Here is a 20,382-nt window from a genome sequence, read left to right as displayed (position 1 = left end):
TTCGTGGGCGGAAACAATGGTCCAACGGGGTTCCGTGTACACAAAAATAGCTTATTTTGTGACACGTGTACGTTTGACGGCTGACATTAATTTTCTTCTCAAGTCCACTTCGTGTGGATTTGGCGGGAAACTCTAGAACCTTGTACCCCGTGGGGCGTTCTCGGGTCCCGAAAAAAATGGTCCCTGGTTGCGTGGGCGGAAATAATGGTCCAACGGGGTTCCGTGTGCACAAAAATAGAGCAGTCACTCTGGAAACTCCATGAAACTGATCCTAGCCGACCAAATGCTGTCATACACCCTCCTGATTTTTAAAAATTGGGGGACACAGGTTTCTTAATTAACATCGATGTTTATGAAGAATAAAAGCCGCATTCCATTCATACATGGTGAACATAAAAGCGATTACATTCGCTTGGAGATGTTATTATCTATTAACATATGAGAAAAGGTCTATGCCTCCTTTTTCAACAAATGGGGAGAGCGAATGGTAAAACTCGGTCGGCTGTGACGTGTTTCATCAGTTATCGGCAACCATACCCTCGTATTTTTGGATGCGCAGGAGCCTGGGGGACCATTTTTCTGCCCACACAACCAGGGACCTTTTTCCCCCCATAAAATATAAGGAAAATAAAAGGAACACTTCTACAGTCTTCTCGTAGGCATTCTTTGCACATTTTCTTTGCCATATCTAAATGTGCGGGTCGAATTCGCTTCCCTTCATTTTCATGTGGGTCAGGAAGAATGCCATGATGTCACAAACTCATGGTGGCTAAATGTGTGTCATTTTGGAACGCAGCTCTTAGGCGCCCGCACCAGCGTTGAGAAGCACCCGCGTTTTAGAAGTTGGTTTAGAGTCAGACGTAGTCTTCGCCATCACTCCGCGCCTACAGGAACCTATCGCTACGCCACTCTTCCTCATCTTAATCCTACCGGGGTCATAATCTAACGAAAAAGCTATAAAAGGTTTTCTCACTTCGTATAGGGAAAGCGGTCATACCTGGCAACTGTACACGCGTGCTGGAATCCGACGGAAAACAATCCGTTTTCCCATTGTGTTTGCTTGTACTGCTGTAATAGGGTTGGGACCCCCAACGTGCACATTCAGTTGAAGAAGAAAGTCGCGCGTCTATAGACCATCGGTCGTGTATTCTATAGACCAGTTTCCGCGGGTGACATCCCTTACGAAAATGAATTTCTAGTTTCTATAGGGGTTTTATAGAATGCCTACCTAGCGTATCCAGTGTCTATCTTGTAGTTAAAAACTGCATAGGATCTATATAGGGAGCTTAATTAGTGGGTTCTATATGTTTTCTATAGAAACATACAAATCCAGTATGTATATATTCTGTATCCATTATTTATAGATTTAAATCCTCCATGAAACATATATTTTCTCACCATTATGTAGCTAGATACCTGCGCACTATCAGTAACAGGCTCTGCAGCTATCAAATTAATTTATTTTCTGTGCAGACATCCGAATCCAGAATGTATATATTCTGTATCCATTCTCAATAGAGACATATCCCCTATCGAAATGTATCTTCTCACCTTACGTAGCTCAATACCCGCACAACACTCAGTAACTGTCTTTGCAGCTATCAAATTGATTTATTTTCACAAAATAAATTAGTGAAAAGGAAAATAATAACTTTCAGAACAAAATTGAAAAACTCAAATTATTTACATTGTTGGCCACTCACAACAGTAATTTTGTACATAAAATGTAAATAAATCTGAGTGTGTTTTACCTTACAACATCGTCAATGTTGCATGTTCCTCAGGGCTATGCAGTCAAACACCAAGCATCACAAATAAAGACAATGTATACGTGGTGTATATACATCGAACAAGAAATGTATAGAATTCCCGGACAGCTACTCAATTCAATCTCTATTCAGTTTCTTTACAGTTCCTAACTGCTTTGTATAGGATTTGTATCCACTCGCCTGTATCCAGATTCTATAGAAACCAGTCACCAATTATCTATAGAAAATATATTTAAGAGTACATGAAAACTGTACAGTATTCCTGTAGAAATTCAATCTGCTTTATCTAGGCATTTCTATACAACTCCCATAGGATCTAGTTAAACATTTTTGTAATCACAAGGCCGGTGTGGGCAAAACAAATTAACAGAGAGTCCAGGACAATGACAATGGGCGACGCCATAATGAAAAATGCCATGGAGGAAGGAAACACAAGGAGCGACCCTTCCGACAGTTTTCAATCGGCACGAGCGTATCCGGCTTCGAATTGTATTCTGGTACAGTCCTGTCTACCACATGACCGCTCACGTGACCCTCCAGACAGCATGGCGCCAGCAGAGCAGACAATGCGAGCTGTAGTTCACAATAAATTACTTTCAAAAAGCAAAATCATACGGAGAGCAGCGCGAGAAACAAAGTATCGCAAAACCGAAACTTTAGAGGGGATCACGTGGTGGACAGGAAGCAATGGGCGATGTTGACTCGAGCGACCGCTAGAGGGTGGCTACGCTAGCCTGGTGCGGAGAGCCGCTCCTTGTGTTTCCTTCCTGCATGAGAAACGCGAGCCCACCAGAGCTCACGCCGTGCACAGCTCGGTGGCCGGCGCCAGATGTTGAGCATTGCTCTGCTCCCCCGACGGCTGCTGACGCATCGCGTTTCACCGAGTGCCGTCGAACTATGAACTCACCAGCAGTGGCTGATGATTCGTGTCGTTATGCTCCGCTCCGTCTCACTCTAAAGGCGCTGTCACACTGGACCGACATGACACTGACACTGACATGGCGCCGACGGAAGACAGACGTTGTCACCATACTTTGTATTGCAAAGCACAGCTGTGACACTGCGCCGACCGACAGCGACAGACGCAATTCGACAAAATGTCGCTTCTGTATGATACATTTGGATGACAAAATCGGAAGACAGACAATGTCTGACGATGTCAATGGTTTGATCGTTGCTCAAAGTATACCGCCGACAACAGACACATACTGCACGAAAAGGTTTTTTTTTCCTTTTTTTTCAGGCATAGATTGTGGCTTGGCCTATTCACGAACGGTATTAAATGGTAGAAGTATTTGTATTTACTTAACAACAGCAACTATTTTAAAAGCAGGACATGCAGGTCACCCGATCATTGAGTAATCCAGTCACACACTCGTATCGGTAGCATAATTTATTACAAACACTCTACTAGTTATGCTGGAACATGAAGTATTGTAACAAACTCAGCTTGGAGGACAAGCTCGCTGGTTGAAGGAGAACAGTAAGACGGGAGAAATTGAACTTGCGGTTGTGGAGTCCGATTGTCCAGAAGTTCAACCTAGGAGTCCCCCGTCGGGTGGGGTATCGAAGCGTACATAGAATAATTATGAGGTCACCACTCGGAGCACCGTTGACGAATCCCAAAACGGAATAGGGGTCCATGAACGTAAACAACACACATGTCAGCGCACACAATCCCACTTCACCTGACGCAATCACCAAGGGCCGAATACGCCACGGAAAGCGCATTGCAAAGCCTTCTAAGGTGAACTGAAGCAGGGGAGACATAGCGTCAAGGAATGAGATACACCTGCGTCTGTGTTGGTCTCGTATGTTCGTGATAATGACTACCAAGTGTAAACAACGAGAATTCGCCGTACTTTTCCCAAAAGGCTTATTCGGGACGCCATGTTGAAAGAAGGGACTTGTCGGTTGTCGCTGTCATTCAGTGTGCCAAGCTTGTTTGTCAGGAGGGTCCGTCGATAGCGGCATTCGGCGACGGCCGACATACGAATGTCTGTGTCGACCGTCTTTTGTATGTGCAATGTGACTGGTTCGCAGACACGACGCCTTTGGATGTCAGTCGACAGGTTCTGTCGGTTGTCGGCCCAGTGTGACACCGCCTTAAAGGGACAGTCCGGGAAAACCGGAAGTTGATTTTTTCCAACTGCCACGGAGGCTTACATGCTGGGTGGAAAGTGTCAGCTCACAAAACGGCGTGGTTTTCGAGATATCGAATAAAAAATACTCCTCTGAAGACATCCGGTTTCGTTTTTCTCCTTCGCATACTCCTTGCCCCAAGGATCCTCTATGTACGTCAGCCGTCACGTGAGCATGACGTCCCCAATGGGCAAAGTGGAGCGGAGGACCGTGCCGTTGCTGGGAATGCAGAGAGGTGTTTTTGTTCATGAGTGTACTGAACAGAAGGCTGCGTCGTGATACCTGTGTTTACATTGACGCTACTCTGCATTTTAGTCTACATAACGCGTGATTGCTACTCAAAAACATCATAATGGACAAATGCTAGCACGCGACAATCAACTATCGCGCAAACAGGCATGCACAAGTCACGTGCGGCATTGCTCTTATGCACGTCACGCGCACAGATCTCTATGTATAAAGGCTGGATGGCGCATGGGAGAGGGGCTCGCGGGGGAGAGGCGTGCATTCGGGCCGCCATGCTGGGAGGCCCTAAAGCGCAGTGTGCGCCCATAGAAAACAATGGGAGGCAACGGAGATTGTGAGTATTTATAGCGCTGCAGGCGTTGATCGTTGCTTGTCATCACACACTTTTGTAAGGTGCCAGTATACTGATGTATCCTAACAGTGTTTCACAGGTGTCCTGCCGTTCGATTCTTAATTACGTTATGTTTTGCATTCCGAAACTAGACCGTCACAACAGTGCAGCGCTGGGGATTGTACTACAGTACGTTTCCCAGCCAATATTTCAACAAGAAACGATGTGAGGTTAACAACCACCATGTATGTAATATCCCGTGCTGCGTTCTGGACAAAAATTGTTCCATAAAGAACGGTCCGGGAAAGGATATACTCGCATGGCAGAAAGAGATCGTTCTGTAGAATCAGAGCCGTTGTTTTAGCCGTGTATCGGTTTCGTATGATTTATATCAAGCACCGCCGCAGAAAGTGTCTTTTAGTGAACGACTGCGGTGCTTTGCCTCACAAATATGGACACACCGAAGCAGCCCAAATACGTTGTGAGCGTGATCTAATTGCTTCACGCAATTAGAACACGCTCGTTAGGACAGTTAATCAGGTAGTGATGTAAGCTTAATCAATTAAGTTACTTAAAAGTGGTAACACCTCCTTGAGACGCAGGATTTACCTCTTTTTGAAGTACAGCCCTTCTATGTTTGTTTGTTTCTTCCTTCATTTGTTGATTATTTGCAGGCGCGGTTGTGCCAAACTGAATGCCCTTCTCGAGTACTCACATGCTTTTGCTGAATACAACTGCAGCGTGAGCAACGCTGCTTAGGAACAGGGGCCTGCTATCCAGTGCTGACTTTGTCATGCTTGTTATGTGGAGCATGTTCGAAAAAATGCAGCTGCACATCTGAAACTCCAATGAGTATCATCGTCATCTAATAGAGAGCGTCGTAACACCGTTGTGAGACCAGACACGCTTTCTGAATATCTTCTATGGCACCTTCCGCAGTTTGCACAATTTTGTTCAGCATCGAAGTCTCTCATAGGAACCACTTTGCATTAACTGTGACTCCCATCTTACATTTTGATGTGCAAGGGCCTTCTTGCACTACACACGTATGGTCTGCAACAGGATAATTGCAGCAGGACGATTTGGAGCTTGAAACAGTTGTGATTTTGTCATTTTGGCCCTCGTGTACCCAGTCTGTGAAACGTAAACAAAAAAAATCTAACACGATATGCTTTTGTAAAGAAGACCACTGATGGTGAGTAAAGAGAATATACAAGTTCAAGTTTATTCAGCATTTTATATCATACATTATATTATTCAACATTTTATATCAAGTATATACGACATCAAGTTTATTCGAGTTATTTCTTGCACTTATGCGTTTCAGGATACAATGAACGTGCAGGGAGGTCACAAAAGACTACATTTATTGTTTTATGACCTTGCTACAATGACAATATATATTTTAGGAATGACAATGGACAGGTACTCTCTCTAAATTTGTAGCACTCAATTTTAGGTTAGAATGAGCAATGAATAGCAACTTCCCTCCTGGTATTTTCTTATATATGATGAATTTTGAATTTAATGTGATCAAATATGTGTTAACATAATAGTATATATAAGAATATAATACGTGATAAATGAATGTGATCAACAGTAGATGTAAACAACACCAGTAGCCAGAGAAGTGCATTCTCACGAAATAATTTTCTTATAGCGTATATGTGCATGCCTATTAACTGAAACAATTATCACGGTTTTAATTTCTGAGAGTGTACTGTAGAGACGGCTTACATCTACAACAGTTAATACAAGGTATTATATACTGTGAACGCCTTTAAAAATCCCACGTGACACATATGCCTTTACTTTCTGGAGGTGCTGTGGTAGTCAAAGTTTGTGGGCATTACGCAGGTTCTGCACCCATTTCTTGAGTATGTCGAGGCAGCTGTGAAGTAACCTGCATTGATGATGATTACTCCAATTTTTATGGTGCATCGACAACAAAGGAAATAATACATCAGAACATTGATTTGGGTGCAACCACTTAAAAATGAATATGTTGTTTAATAAATGTATTGGACAAATGTTAAAACATCAGTTTAAAACATGGTTTACAATCCGTGTATCTTCTAAAAATTAAAAAGATGAAAAACTATTCTAAAAAGAATAATAATATCTAATTATTATATTGCTGGGTGAAGGAGCCTAAAGTGTAAGGTGTATTTCTGATGTGAACATGTAAGAAAATATGCAAAACTGAGAGAGGCTAACCACAGTGCGTGCACTGAGGTTGTTCCTTCCTGTAAAGTAGAAACCAGTGGATGAGGAACGTGACACTTATCTGTACACCCAGCCGTATCACACTACACAGATTATTCACTGGGTAGCCCTCATGACGAAACCTGTATTGAGAGACCACTTTTGCCTTAAAAACTGCTTCAAATAGCGCGACACGCTACAAATTATTACTATCGTAACAAGCTGACGATACAGCTCAGACAAAGGCGTTATTCAAGTCGCGCCACACCACCGTTATGTAGGATTCTTTGTCACAAATCAAACCAAGGCACAAAAGAATACCAATACATGAAAAAAGGTGACAATCGTGGTCTCATTATGACGTAATACCGAACTTGCGCGTGAAGGTAATTCAAAGAAATGAATGTGGCACTTGCTTCCGCAGAGAACACCGTGTACCATGCTAGCAATGCATGCAAAAAAGCGCTCGAGTGCTCGCACATATATTGATGACAACACTACCTGTGTAGTGTAACGTGTTCTTTCAAGCATATTATGCATTCAAACTGTATTTGCCGCCGGGTAAAATGCAAGTGTGCTCGATTGAACGTCGGAAGAGCGATTAAGCAACCTGCATCCAGTGCTCGTTTTGGACAAAAAAACACTTCATAATGGTCAACTAAATATACAGAATGAACGCCTATTTATTCCTCGATAAAGAGTGACTCACCTGTATAAATTTAGGCCCTGTAACCTTGCCAGTACGGTTGGTACGACCGTAATTGCAAGAAGTTGCCATGATCGCTGCGGCGACTGTTGTGAGCACCGTAAGATGGCGGCCGGTTTCTTCACGCTCGCGCTCCCTATCCGCGATCCAGCCTTTTACAATCGAGATCAGTGGTTCCAACGGTTGCGCCATTTCGAAAGGCAGTACACCGGAACATGCGTCACGCTCCGGAACTGGCCTCGCTCTTCCCCAGCGTTCCCAGGCTCCCCGGCTCCGAAGAAGGGGTGCGCAGGGTGCACCCGGGAACGTGCACCGGAAGTCACTTCGGAGGTGTTAAGTGATCCCCTGAAAGAGGGAATGTTCCCGGAGCACGAACCTAACGCGCCCACTGGTAACAGAAAAATTCGGCGAGGAGCGGAAGCGGCCGCTCGACGGCTGCCAATAGCACTGCTTCACGCGCTATCGTTCCATGAGCGGACATGCCGTACCAGTGGCGGGCATTTCGGATGCTCGTATGGCTAACCTTGGAAGTGGGAAGGCACGGTCTCGCCCGCCCGCTGCTGTCTGAGGGCGCATTTTTTAACGGTTGCTTCGCGAATATGCTTTGACTTCAAGAACTTGTTCTGTGTGTCACTCTAACTTTTCTGTGTGTAGGAGAATATTTATCGGTTAATTTGAAGTCAAAATTTAACACGGACTAACGAAACGGCCGCTAGGGCGCCACCGTCCGCCACAGTGGAAATCTGTGCATGCGGTTCATCCCGCCGTTTTTCCTTCGAGTTGTCATGCCGGTGGGAAAGTTGGCCGTCTTTCCGTCGAGAAACCGCCGCATGCGGTTAAGGCTTAAAAGTGCTCGATCGTTAGCCACCTGACAAGAGGGATGCTGCCTTGGCAGAGCTTGTGACATTTATTCAGCGCTGCGCGTGGGAGTCTGTCGACTAAGCGTAAAACCGTGTGACTCATTCTGCGTAACGTTAACCGATGACTTGGCCTTTGGCCCACAGTTTTCGCGAAAATTGCGTTGTTTTCCTTTTCCATTCCTTCTTAAGTTTGGTGGGGGTCCGTTTATGGGAGTAGCCGAATTTGTCGCGTGACGACTTAAGTCGATCCCAATTTTTTTTTTTTCACAAACATCAACATTGAAGGAAAACGTGTGTGTGGTTGTATTTTCCCCTTCGTGTTTGACCCTTGTTCATAACACTGCATTATGTCAACCTCGCCAAGGTACCAACTACCCCAAGCATATACCATGTGACGTAGGGTGACGTACACTAGCGTTAGAAATGGGCCACGCGCACTTAGTCGTCGTTGATACGTGTCGTCTACTGTGGCCAGTATATCGTTTTATGTAACGTCCACACAATCGTCGATGTTACGGAGGGTCGCGACCGCACGAATAGCCCCGAGAACAGATAGTTTAACCTTCGGCTACGTATCCCACGCTTCTTGGTTCCAGTGTGGGAGGGTTAAAACGATGAAATTCTTGCCCGGGGGTGCCACTGGATCTTTTGAGAGGTGCTGTTGCTAATTTCCTATTCAGAGATGACTCACCTACTACTCAGCCCTTGTCCTACTGACACATCTCCATTAACGTGGAATCGGCTTTCGTCCATTATGTCGCTGTTAAGCCCCACAACAATCTGATTTATGTTTAAAGGGACTATGAAATTTCCCGAACCCCCACACTTTTTTTCGATGGAAACTGTTCTTCCCGCAGAGAAACTAATATGCCACAAATTTTTCCGGACGAAATCGCTCCACTCTGCGAGGAGCGCGCGCTGGAAATGTCTCTTCCGCGTTCCTCCTCTCCCGCGCATATTTCTCTGCCGATGGTGTAACTGTACGGACCGCACTTCGGTTCCCCGTTACGTCACCGGTGTTGCACAATGGCAAGTAATGCCGCGAGCTCGCGCTGTGGCTGCCGCCACTGCCGAAATCTGCCGATCGCGCGAAAGCTGCTGTCATGGAGATTTCCAGTCCCGATGAACGCATACGCGGGATCCTACGGCGCATGCTCCTGGCGGGATTCCTCGGCTCGGCAACACGTCACGATGACGTGTTGCTGAGCCGGCCGTGGTCGCGTCAAGTTGCCCGTTGTGTCTCCGCTCGGTAGCTCGCCACGGCGCGGCGCTAGCTGTCCTCCCTTCGCCGCTCCGTTTAAATTCGCTCCCGAGAAATCCGCTCGCGCGACGAAAGTAAAATTTCGGTTCTAGACTCAGAAAAATGCCTTCTTTCGAACGAAACGAAGAAAAAAATCGTTTCATAGTCCCTTTAAACAACACAAAACAACATAATTCACACCAAGAAGTCATTTTTACACTGTTGAATTTTCATAGCAGGAGCAAGCTAACATGTTACGTAACGATCGTACATTGCCAGCCTGTGTTCGATGAATTATTTCGATCAATGTGCTCGTGTTTCTAATTTCCCCTCAAAATTGCAGGAGTTTGTCGTCTCTTCTCAAGAAGAATGGCTTCACCGTCTGTAGTTGATCTGAAGATGGAAACGTCAGAAGACTGGAAGGAGGTCAGGAAGGAAATGCATCGAGCCATAGTGGACAGAGATGAGACACGTGTTCTAAAGTGCCTGGATGCTGTGCCTGCCCTGAAAATGTGGTTAGATGCCGATGAAAATGTATCTGCTCGCTACAAAGCTGTTGAAGAGAAAGCTTTCCGCATTCATGCTCTGCTAGTATCGCGTGATTGCAGAGTGAAGAACGACGTAGAATTATCGTGTTACGAACGTCTCACACCTCTTGACCGAGCTGAAATTCAGCGGGAGTGGCATTACACCACAGAACGCGTGGACTCTTACATCGACTATCTGAAAAGCAAATCACGGAGCGTCACCAGATGTGATGACTTCAATGAGCGATTGGAGAAGATGTTCGAGCACCTCTCCAGTGACGAATTAAACAGGAATATTCTGAAAGTGGCTGCAACAGCACCGCACCTACAAGTACTATTCGACTTCAACAGTGAGAGCGTTCAGCGGACTACGGGACGGAGCAATAAAGGTGAAGTCGGTCTCACTTTCTGCAACAAACAAAGAGTTTTCATCGGGGCCAGCACTACAGAAGCAGAAACCTGTGGAACTGTCATTCACGAGTTATGTCATATGGCACTTCGCCTAGTATATAATAATGATTGCCTGCCTTATTTCCGCGGGGATACAGAGAGAGAACAGCAATATAGAGCCATTCTGAATGACATAAAAGGAAGGAAACACGGACTCGATGATCTCATCCAACTAGCTCTCAGCGATGATGAAGAAGAAGAGCTAATTGTACGGATTCCTCACATACTGGCCCAATATGGTTGCGACGATAGAAATAGGGTTCTGGAACGGGAAGTACCGAAACTACGAAAGTTTTTCGAGGAACATGTCATACCGGACATGCGGGAATACATTCAGAATGGCATTCCATCCGTAGAAGCAGAACAGATAAAAAGGGAAAACGAGAAACTCAACAAAGCTTGCGATATTGGCAAACTCAATGTCCAATTCGAGAAACCAATAAGTAGAAGTCTCTGGGAGAAGGGGTCGCTTCACATTGTTACGGGTCCAGAACTGAGGCTTCTCGAAATAATGGTTCACAACGCTGTGGAATCTACTGGTCGACCATACTTGTTTTTTGAAGCACACGAGAGCTGCCCCACGCTGGACTGTGATGTGTTAGTGAAGAACAAATGTGCATTTGTGCTCGTGACAGTTCGTAATGTCACACACTTTATAGAAACTCTTACATTCCTGAGTGACGTGTCCCGTGTGGCTGGAACTAAAGTCATTTTGCTCGTGGAAGACAGTGAGAAAAAAAACTTGATAAAAAAAGTGCAAGAAGGTGCATTATTTTCCGGGGTGCACGAAGATCACAGGATCGACGAAGCACGCTTTAAGCATGTCACGAATAGCTGCAAAAAAGAAGTTTTCAAAAATTCTGTCGTAAAACTTCAAGGTCAATATGTTTCACGGCTTCCAGAGGTCATAAATATGGACACCTTCTCACACTGCGTAGACACCGCTGTTTTCCTAAAGCTATGCGAGTCAGAGAGCATTGACCTGGGACCTCCTCTTCATGAACTAGAAGAACGTGTTCAGAACTATTACGTGAAAAGAGAGTGTAGAAGAGCCGTGGAAATTAACTTGAAGGAATGCAATCTAAAAGACGACAGTGAGGCATTCGCACTTCTGGGCTGTCCACACAATCAGGTCGCAACACTTCTACCTCCCGGTTGTGAGGCAAAGGCCAAGGAGGATTTAAAGAATTTCGAGAAATTTGTACTCGTCCACGAGCCATGTGACTACGAAGCTCTCCTGGAAGATGGTCATTTCCGAAACAAAGTAGTGCACCTGCTAAAGTTCGACGAACCTCATAAGAGACTCTTGTGGACCAAATCAAATGGTCGTCTCAGTCACCTTCCAATGACGGGAAGTGAGAGTTACAACGAGGACGCCTTGTTAAACGTAAACGAGAAGGTTGTCATAGTCTCTGGTGCACCAGGTATGGGAAAGAGTATGCTGGCATCTCGGTTGTGCACAGAGTTAAAAACTCAAGACAAGAAGAGGTGGGTTCTCCACGTCGACCTTCCTCAGAGAATGGCATCAGTTGAAACTGTGTCGCCTTGTCTGGGATATCTCGCGGATCTGTGCCAAGTACAAAAAGATGGGTTGGAGTTTGTCTTGTTCGAGGAAACCTTGAACAATGGAAGCCCTTTCGAAGTTGCTCTCATCTTAGATGCGTTCGACGAAATCAACGAGGAATGCCGCAAGCGTGTGGTGGATCTTATACTGTTTCTGGCTAAAACCAAAGTGTACAAGATATACGTTTTTACTCGCACTGTGTTTCAACGCCATGTAGAAGATACATTGCACACGGTGTCATATCAACTTGATCCTTTTTCTGATAACAACCAGGATTACTTCCTCGCAAAATATAGGGGCGAAAGAGAAACTTCAGGCACAAGGAATGATGAATTTTTGCGTATGTTCCAACAAATGTATAACTCTTTGCAGAAGAAAAACAAAACAATCCTAGGAAACCCTCTCCTACTTCGTATGATGGCCGAAATGAAGAATGGAGAAATTACAGCGTCTGACATTTGCTCTTCACTTCTTAATACTGCTGGCATTGCTGGTGGCAGGAGTATATACGTTGTACACGTGTATAAGATGTTTGCCGAATACAAGCACCTTGTACACAGAAAAGAAAAAATGAAGGAAAACATCTCCCTAAGTGATGTGCGAGGGGACAGCCATGACTTGAAGTCTTCATTCTACACAAACCATTGTCTCCTCGCTATGAAGTGTATATTTCCTCAGGATACCTTGGAAATATTATTGAATGAAGACGAATTAAAGAAGTTAGATCCTGATGGAAGATTGATCAAAGGCGCTGGTGACAGTTGTCTGAAAGAAGGTTTCGTGAATGGAATTAACGACGCAGGAATTCCTGAGTTCGCTCATAAGACTTTCGCCGAATTTTTCGTAGCTCACTATCTCCTGGAGAAGGCAAAGATAAGAACAAAATCGAGCTACCGGGAAAAAGTCCTAGAATTGTATGGTAAAGACGACTACGAGGATGTAATGGTGTTGTTCGATGGACTGGCGTCTGAGTCCTGTCCACTTCACTCTGCTGTGATGAACAACGACGCTTCATATTTTGAGCAACCCGGTGTCAAAAGAGAGGACATGTCGAAGGTGGATAAGCTCGCAAGGACGCCATTGCACGTAGCAGCCCTGCATTCTGATGAAGCAACATTGAAGAGGCTTCCAATGGATGATGCACTAATTCAGAATGATTTCTTTCAACTGTTACCGTTTGGGTACGCGGAGCTGAGTTGTCCATGGGACGAGAAACGCGGTGGAGTGTGGATGGACTGTTTGCGGACTGGGACTTCAGCTGTGAGAGAGAGACTCAACATATTGTACACACGATACAGTAAGGAAGCAGTGAAACATTCTACCGAAAATCTGCGCACATGTGAAACCTTCGAGCAAAAAAGACTTTTTCTCGAGCGAGTTATATTCACAGCCGTGATACACAACCTACCAGGCGTTTTAGACGTGTATCTGAGCTATGTGTCCCCGAGAGAGAGTACAGTAGATCTAGACAGAGACATCCTGGACCAATTAGAATCACGCAAGGAACGAAGCGTGAGATGTTCTGCAGAGTCTTCGGTAATTGGAAACCTTGATAGTTTTACAGACAGTAGCAATAGAACTGTCCTTTTTTACGCAAAGTCTGAGACTGTTTGTAAAATGCTCCTTCCTTACTGCGATACGGGAATTCTTGATAAGGATGGAAACACAATGTTGCACATTAGTGCGAAAGGAGGAAATCTGGAGACAACACAGATTTACCTCGCACATTTATCCGTTAACAATAGAAATGGACGCTTTCAAACTCCTTTGCACTTGGCTGACGATGCAGAGATTGTGAGGCTACTTCTTCCTCTTTATCCCTCAGTGAATGTTCTCGATTATGAGCAACACACTCCGATGGATATATGTGCAAAGAGAGATGATTTGGAGGCCATGAAGTTGTTACTCCTTCGCACTCGGACATATGACGTAGATCAGATGAGACTGAACACATCGCTTCATGTGGCTTCCGACTCTCATTCCCTTAAAGCTGTGACGTTTCTTGTACCTCACACAAATACGCACGTGCTTAACTACGAAGGAGAAACGTGCTTAGACCTTGCTAGGAGACATTGGGGGTATCTGTCGAGTTCGAAGTCCAACGTTGTGAGGTGTCTCATCCCACACTTGCTCGTAAACTCACCTGAAACTTTCGGCTCATCACCGTTGTACGTCTGGGCGAATGATGGTGTAAGGAAAGTGATGCAAACTGTATGGCCTTATTTGCGACACAGTGACCCTAGGCATGCACAGCGGATCAGCAGAAGCTATGTGTTTGTGCGGATGAACAGGGATTTCCAACAAGAAATTTCGTGTCTGAAACATGTCTTCCTCCATTTAGATGTCATCGCTGGTGATCCTGATAGCCGCAAACTGCTACATGATGTGGCCAAGAAGAAGCTACGTGAGATAAAAGAAGAAAATCTCATTAATTACATGAAGCTGTTACTGCCGCATTTAAATCTCAGTGAGCAGGATTATGTAGAACGTGGAGTAAAAAATGAGGACATCGTTACCCTATATCGGGGATGGTCGCACATGAATAACACCGATGATCTCCACATTGACGATGTCAACGCGAAAATGATCGACGACGATGGCAATATCAAGTTGCTAATAGAAGCAGAGGAAGGAAATGTGGAAGCTGTTAAGATCCACCTCTCCCATTCATCCGTGTGCTTTACAGATGAAAGAGAGAACACTGCATTGCACTTGAGCGCGAGGAAGGGACACACAAATGTGGTGAAGCTTCTCATTCCTCTTTATACATCAGTGGACGTGATCAATGTGGATCGAGAGACACCAATGCATGTGTGCGCCTGTAAAGGAGACTTGGACGTTGTGAAGTTGTTATTACTCCGCTCTAGAATGAGTTCCCGTGACAAGTATGGATGGACACCTCTTCACTGGGCCTGTGCAAGTGATGCCGTTGATATCGTGAACTTCCTTCTTCCCCACTCATTCCCTAATATGCGCGACATGTTCGGTTCCACGTGCTGCGCTCTTTCCGCTGAAAGAAGGAAAATGAATGTTCTGAGATGCCTCATCCCTCACTCTCTTATTAACTGTCCTGATTTAGTAGGCGATTCACCAACGCGAATGTGTGCAGATGATTATATGAGAGAAGAGCTGGTGACATTATTGCCATATTCTTGTGATTATGACGCAGCGAGTTTATTGACTATTTTCCCGCTGTCATTTTATAAGGACTATACGAGTATGAGAACTACGCTTTGTCTGAAACTGATGGTACTCCACTCAGATGTCAAGGCAGTAGATAGGTGTTTCTGTGCAACACTCAGCCGCATTCGAAAGTATTATGTACAGAGTGATTCATTCTGGCGTCCAACAAAGACTCAGATATCACTACGCCTGAAATATGTTCCTCTCTTGCTTCCTCATACAAATGTTTCTGCTAAGGATGATGAAGGCAAACTATTACAAGAAGCCCTTCGAAGTAGCCAAGATCCCGAATTGGGTAGCTTCCTTCAGAAATGGACTCGCTTGAGGGACTTTCATTCATGATGCTGACGATTGTTGGCAACGGTTGTGGTTAAGCACCAAGTGGCACCGAGCTGTCAATGGGCACGAGCTCCGAAGGCGATATGGAAGTTTTAATAGAGATATCAACAGCAGTATACTGAGTCCTTGCCTTCATCCGAGAAAGCACAAATATTCATCCAGTGTCAAAAATGAAAGAAAAAAGATCACTTCTCTGATTTTTTGTGATTGTGATTATGACTAATGCGTTTTGTTTCTTCTTGTTCCTTATGTTATAAAGTACCGTTCCGTAGTAGGTGATTTGAAAATGTGTAAAAAATGTGTCTATTCCTAATGTGTTAGTTATATGGTTAGCTATGATATACCACAGTATTAGAATACGGCTGCGTGCGATTATGTCTATGTAGTGCATCTCACGTAGACTAGAGATAACTATCATACAGCGATTGAATCTCACATTCTTAAAAAACAAAGTTGGTCAGTGTTATACTTTTTAGAGTGGTAATGGCTTGTCACCAATGTTACTCGAAAGATGTGTGAAGTTGAATCCATCTAGCAGGGTGATACGCTTCAACACTGGAGATATGGGTCCTAAGTTTACTGCCCTTGGTGTCAAATGCAAATGAAATTAAGTGTTTTTCGCACATTGGAGAAGGCTTAATTCAAATTATTTTGGAACTCTCGCTCACTCCGCTGCAGAGTTGTGTAAAGTAAATATTGTCGAGCGAAACACATGTGTGATACACTCGTACTTTCATTACGACCGAATAAATATACGGGTTCCAAATTGCTTTTCCAGTTATCGTTACAGATTACGGAACATATTACTTTGAAGTAATCAGGGTTCGTGTAAAGGAACCTCGACTGACTCAAATATGCCTGTTACAAATTGGATTTGTGTACGTGCGATTAAATGATTATATGCAGTTGTCCTTGGAAGTAATGTGTCCACTTAGATGTCATCAAGAGATGCAGATGGGGAGAAAATTCAGTGAACCGGTAAGCAAAGATGAAGGGAAGTGTCCCAGGAGGAGAGCCGCCCATATATTTCGAACAGAGACTGCTATTCCTCTTCATCATGAGCGAGAATCAGAATTTGCGGCTCGCACACAGCGCAGGACATGTCCTAGGGCCTCATAGCAGCCACAAGGATACGTGTTTCGAGGGGACGCAAGTTATAGTTATGGCCAGCTCGTGAATGCTCGGGATGCGTGCTTTAGTTGTTATTACAGTTACTTTTGCGGATTCTAACTACTCGAGCAGCACACAATATTGGCACTGTCTCTGTTCTAGTGAGCCTAATGGGGGCCAATCAAGCCAATGAAGAGCAATAAGTGGTGTTATCTTGGCTCCTCCTATTCTCACCACTGTGCTACCCATGGCAATGTTTCAGTACCTACACAGGTAAATATAAGAAAAAAGACGAAAGAGAAAAAAAATAATGCATTGTACTGTGATGCCTTCCCGTTGTCGTGCTGCCATTCAAACCTATTAAAACTAGACCGGAGTGGCAGTTACTATAGCTACAGGGCATTCGTATTCTTCATTGGCTCACCACGGGCTTGTAACATTGGACCAATATTGGCAGTTTCATTGGTGTATTACCAGACCTTTGTTGCACGGCCTATATACTGGACCAACGTAACTTATATTGGCTGCCAATTTTGGACCGATATGGGACCATTGATGGCGTGCTGTTTTTAGAGTTATGTTTAGAGTTACCAAATTAAATTTTCGCAGCCATCTTGTGCTCCCACCACATCACTTTCATAGCTGCTTTCATATCGTGCATTCGTGCTGCCCAAACTCGAATACGCAACGGCCATATGGGATCCCCATCAAGAGTACTTAATTCAAGCATTAGAGTCAGTTCAAAATGTGCTTCATTACATCTAACTATTCCAGAGACGCGAGTGTTTCACGTATAAAGAAAAAACCTCGACGTTGATCTTCTAAGTCAAGACGGTTGATAGCCAGGCGGTGTCTCTTCCATAAAATGTATCACAACACAAACGCTGGCGATCGTCTCCTAGTCCCTGCTAACTAGATTTCTAAAAGCGATAAAACTCCAGTGCGGGGGACACAGACAGACAAAACAGACTACGCAAGTTCTATCGCTTTTTAACTACATTTCATCTCGTCTGAACGACATCCATGTGATTAAGCTTCCGCATTGTAATATCACTTCCTTTCTAAAATAATTCTTTCCTAACGATATTATTGATGGAATCTCCAGCCTGAACATGTTGCTTGTACACTCGACACTATACCAGGTGGAAAATATCTGCAAGTGGAACCACTTGGAAATTGTCCACTTTAAAATCCACTTCGAAGCCGTTCCACTTTGGAAACCACTTGGTAGTGGTTCCACTTCGGAAACCACTTACATATATGCTTTTCCACTTTGGGACCTATTTGCAAATGGCTCCACTTGCAGAACCACTTGCTAATGAGTCCACTTCAGTTTCCAGCTTACACTTTACGCCCAGTAACGGTTACGTACCACACGAACATCAGGTACATTATCTTCTTCTTTCTGATTGAAGATGTACGGTTAACGTGATAAAATATGAAGTACCGCGCACATACCGTTTCGTGCATGAGGTACACATGCGATACGATGCGCCTTCGCCACGTACGAACGAGACCAGACAAACGTCAAACATTGTCAGTTCTCATTTCAAGCTTCCAACCTGACAACGGAATCATGCCGCCAGCGAAGCCCAAACTGAAACAGTCTCACACATTCGCGACGTGCATAAAACACACACACACACACAATGAGGTATTGAGCAACACACTATTTTATTACGGAAATACATACCTTGAAGTGGCATATCCAGGATAGAGCCCTGCGCGGATGAGATTTTTGGCATCCGCATCCGCACCATACACAACAGCTTACACCGCATCCGATCCGCTGAGCAAAACGCACCATCCGCATCCGATCCGCAAAATCCGCGCGTTTCGAAAGACGCGTAAAGACCGCCGGAAGCATGTTGGTATAATTTCGGATGCCTCCATGCTGTCACGGAAGGGCTCAGTCATGATGACAAGCAAAGGTAAACCTTTCAACAAATGCGATATGGAGAGACTTCTGGAACGCGTGGAACGCTACCTCGTCGGTGCTCGCGCGGTTCGAGACGCCTGAATGCCTCCTCTCCCGTCTTGCCGCCGTGCATGGTCAAAGGTGAACCCGAGCATGCGCTTGCTGTCGGCGCGCAATACAAATATGCGCTGGTGGAAAAATGACAGCACGCGGTATATCCGCATCCGATCCGCTGCCTTCGTATCCGCATCCGACCTCGCGCCATCCGCATCCGATCCGCACACCGCAGAAAGTGTTAAATTTTCATCCGAATCCGCAAGTATCTTGCGGATATCCGCTTCCATCCGCGGATGGTGCAGGGCTCTAATCCAGGTTGACACAATAATGGAAAACATCTCGAGCACACTGTCGGGAAGTGTTTCACACGTATACACATGTTTCAATGTCACAAGGTATCGCACAATGGACAGACAATATGACAATCTGCAGTCCGCGTTTCTTAAGATGATCAGGTACGATATGAATCTCGGGACATTTCGAGATCCAATATTGGAAGTGCAGCATGAAGAAAGCCAAATCTGAAATTTTCAAGGAAAAGTTCAGTCACATATTAGTCACGTTCGAACTGTAAGTTGGTCCACTGGCTTACCCTTCCAAGAGGCGAAGTTCAACAGAATCGAGATGGAAATTAGCAGAAGCAGCTCACGACGCAGAAATCACATTCTCCTTTGTTCTCCATCCGAGCCATCCGAGCGAGCACCGTGGAACGGTTCTGTTGCAACTTGCAATTAGAGGTGCGCGCCGTGGGCATTTTTTTCGGCGGCGGCGTAGAGCACGTTGAAAGCCCGGCGGCGGCGGCGTCACGCCGATGCTGTCATATCGGCGTGCGCCCCGTGAGCTGTCAATATGTTATCTTCTCCAAAGGGGACGCACGAACACCTCAGAGCGGGGGTATTTTCTCCATCATATTCAACGCGACGGTGGCAGTATTTACTGTACCTTGCACCAAACAAGCGCGTCAGCACTGGATAGTATTATGAAAGAAAACCGAACACACAAAGGAACGTTAGGAGATAGTAAAGCACTTCAAGAAGGTCGTCGACCAAGAACTTCGACTGGGCGCGTTACGTGCGCGTTAAGCGCTGGAGAAAACAACATAGCTAGATAATCAGAACGTCGAGCCATCCCTTTAATGGCAACTACACGTAACAGTTATAGCGAGGGCTAATCGAATGTTCACAGGACGGCGACGCGTGAAAGCTCTGTCCACTGATCCAGTGGCTCTTTTTGGGAAACCACATAAATATGCGAACGTTAGCAAACGATATGACATAAGGCGCACCCACCACGTCACTGAACAGTATTTTTGCAGAGGCTGTAGTTATCGTGAATAAATATTGTAAAATCATTTAATTTCGCAGCCCTAAATTTTCGCGAATCGAGTAGGGATATATTCGCAACAACTAAATTTCGCGCACTCCACGAGTTCCTCGAATTTTCTCGATTCGCAAAATTCGCAAAAATTAAGGTCTCGCGAAATTAAAGGGTTTTACAGTATAAACTTGTCCAGAACGAGTGGGTTGAGCCTGCCATGCTTCGCGCGCATTATAAGAATTGAAAACGCTTGAAACGATTGAAAACACCCTCTCTGACTATGTGCTTTTCGCCGGCACACACAAAATGCACTATTTGCTACGCACTTTTCGAGCGCAGAAAGAGCGACGGGCAATCCACGTGAGAGGATCAAGTGCTTTGGAGCGATCGAGCTGATTGGTGTAGGCGGTAATCTGTT

General features: G+C 45.0%; 1 protein-coding gene across 6 annotated transcripts in view; it reads left to right on the top strand.

The window, feature by feature from the left end:
* LOC135374606 (uncharacterized) overlaps positions 1 to 20,382 on the top strand; it is a 66,888-nt gene that overhangs the window by 19,053 nt on the left and 27,453 nt on the right. The window contains exon 4 of one of the 6 annotated variants that reach the window (XM_064607550.1): positions 9,843 to 16,473. The exons of the other annotated variants lie outside the window; for them this stretch is intronic. Within the exon in view, the coding sequence (XP_064463620.1) occupies positions 9,869 to 15,565 (5,697 nt within the window). The 5' untranslated portion in view covers positions 9,843 to 9,868 and the 3' untranslated portion in view covers positions 15,566 to 16,473. Of the gene's footprint in view, positions 1 to 9,842; positions 16,474 to 20,382 lie in introns of those variants that run through there. 6 annotated transcript variants of the gene reach the window in all.

This window comes from Ornithodoros turicata, unplaced genomic scaffold (genome assembly GCF_037126465.1).
Source record: "Ornithodoros turicata isolate Travis unplaced genomic scaffold, ASM3712646v1 Chromosome86, whole genome shotgun sequence".
Lineage (NCBI taxonomy): Eukaryota > Metazoa > Arthropoda > Arachnida > Ixodida > Argasidae > Ornithodoros > Ornithodoros turicata.
The sequence above is the reverse complement of the archived record's forward strand: the minus strand, read 5'-3'. Positions and strand labels throughout refer to the sequence as shown.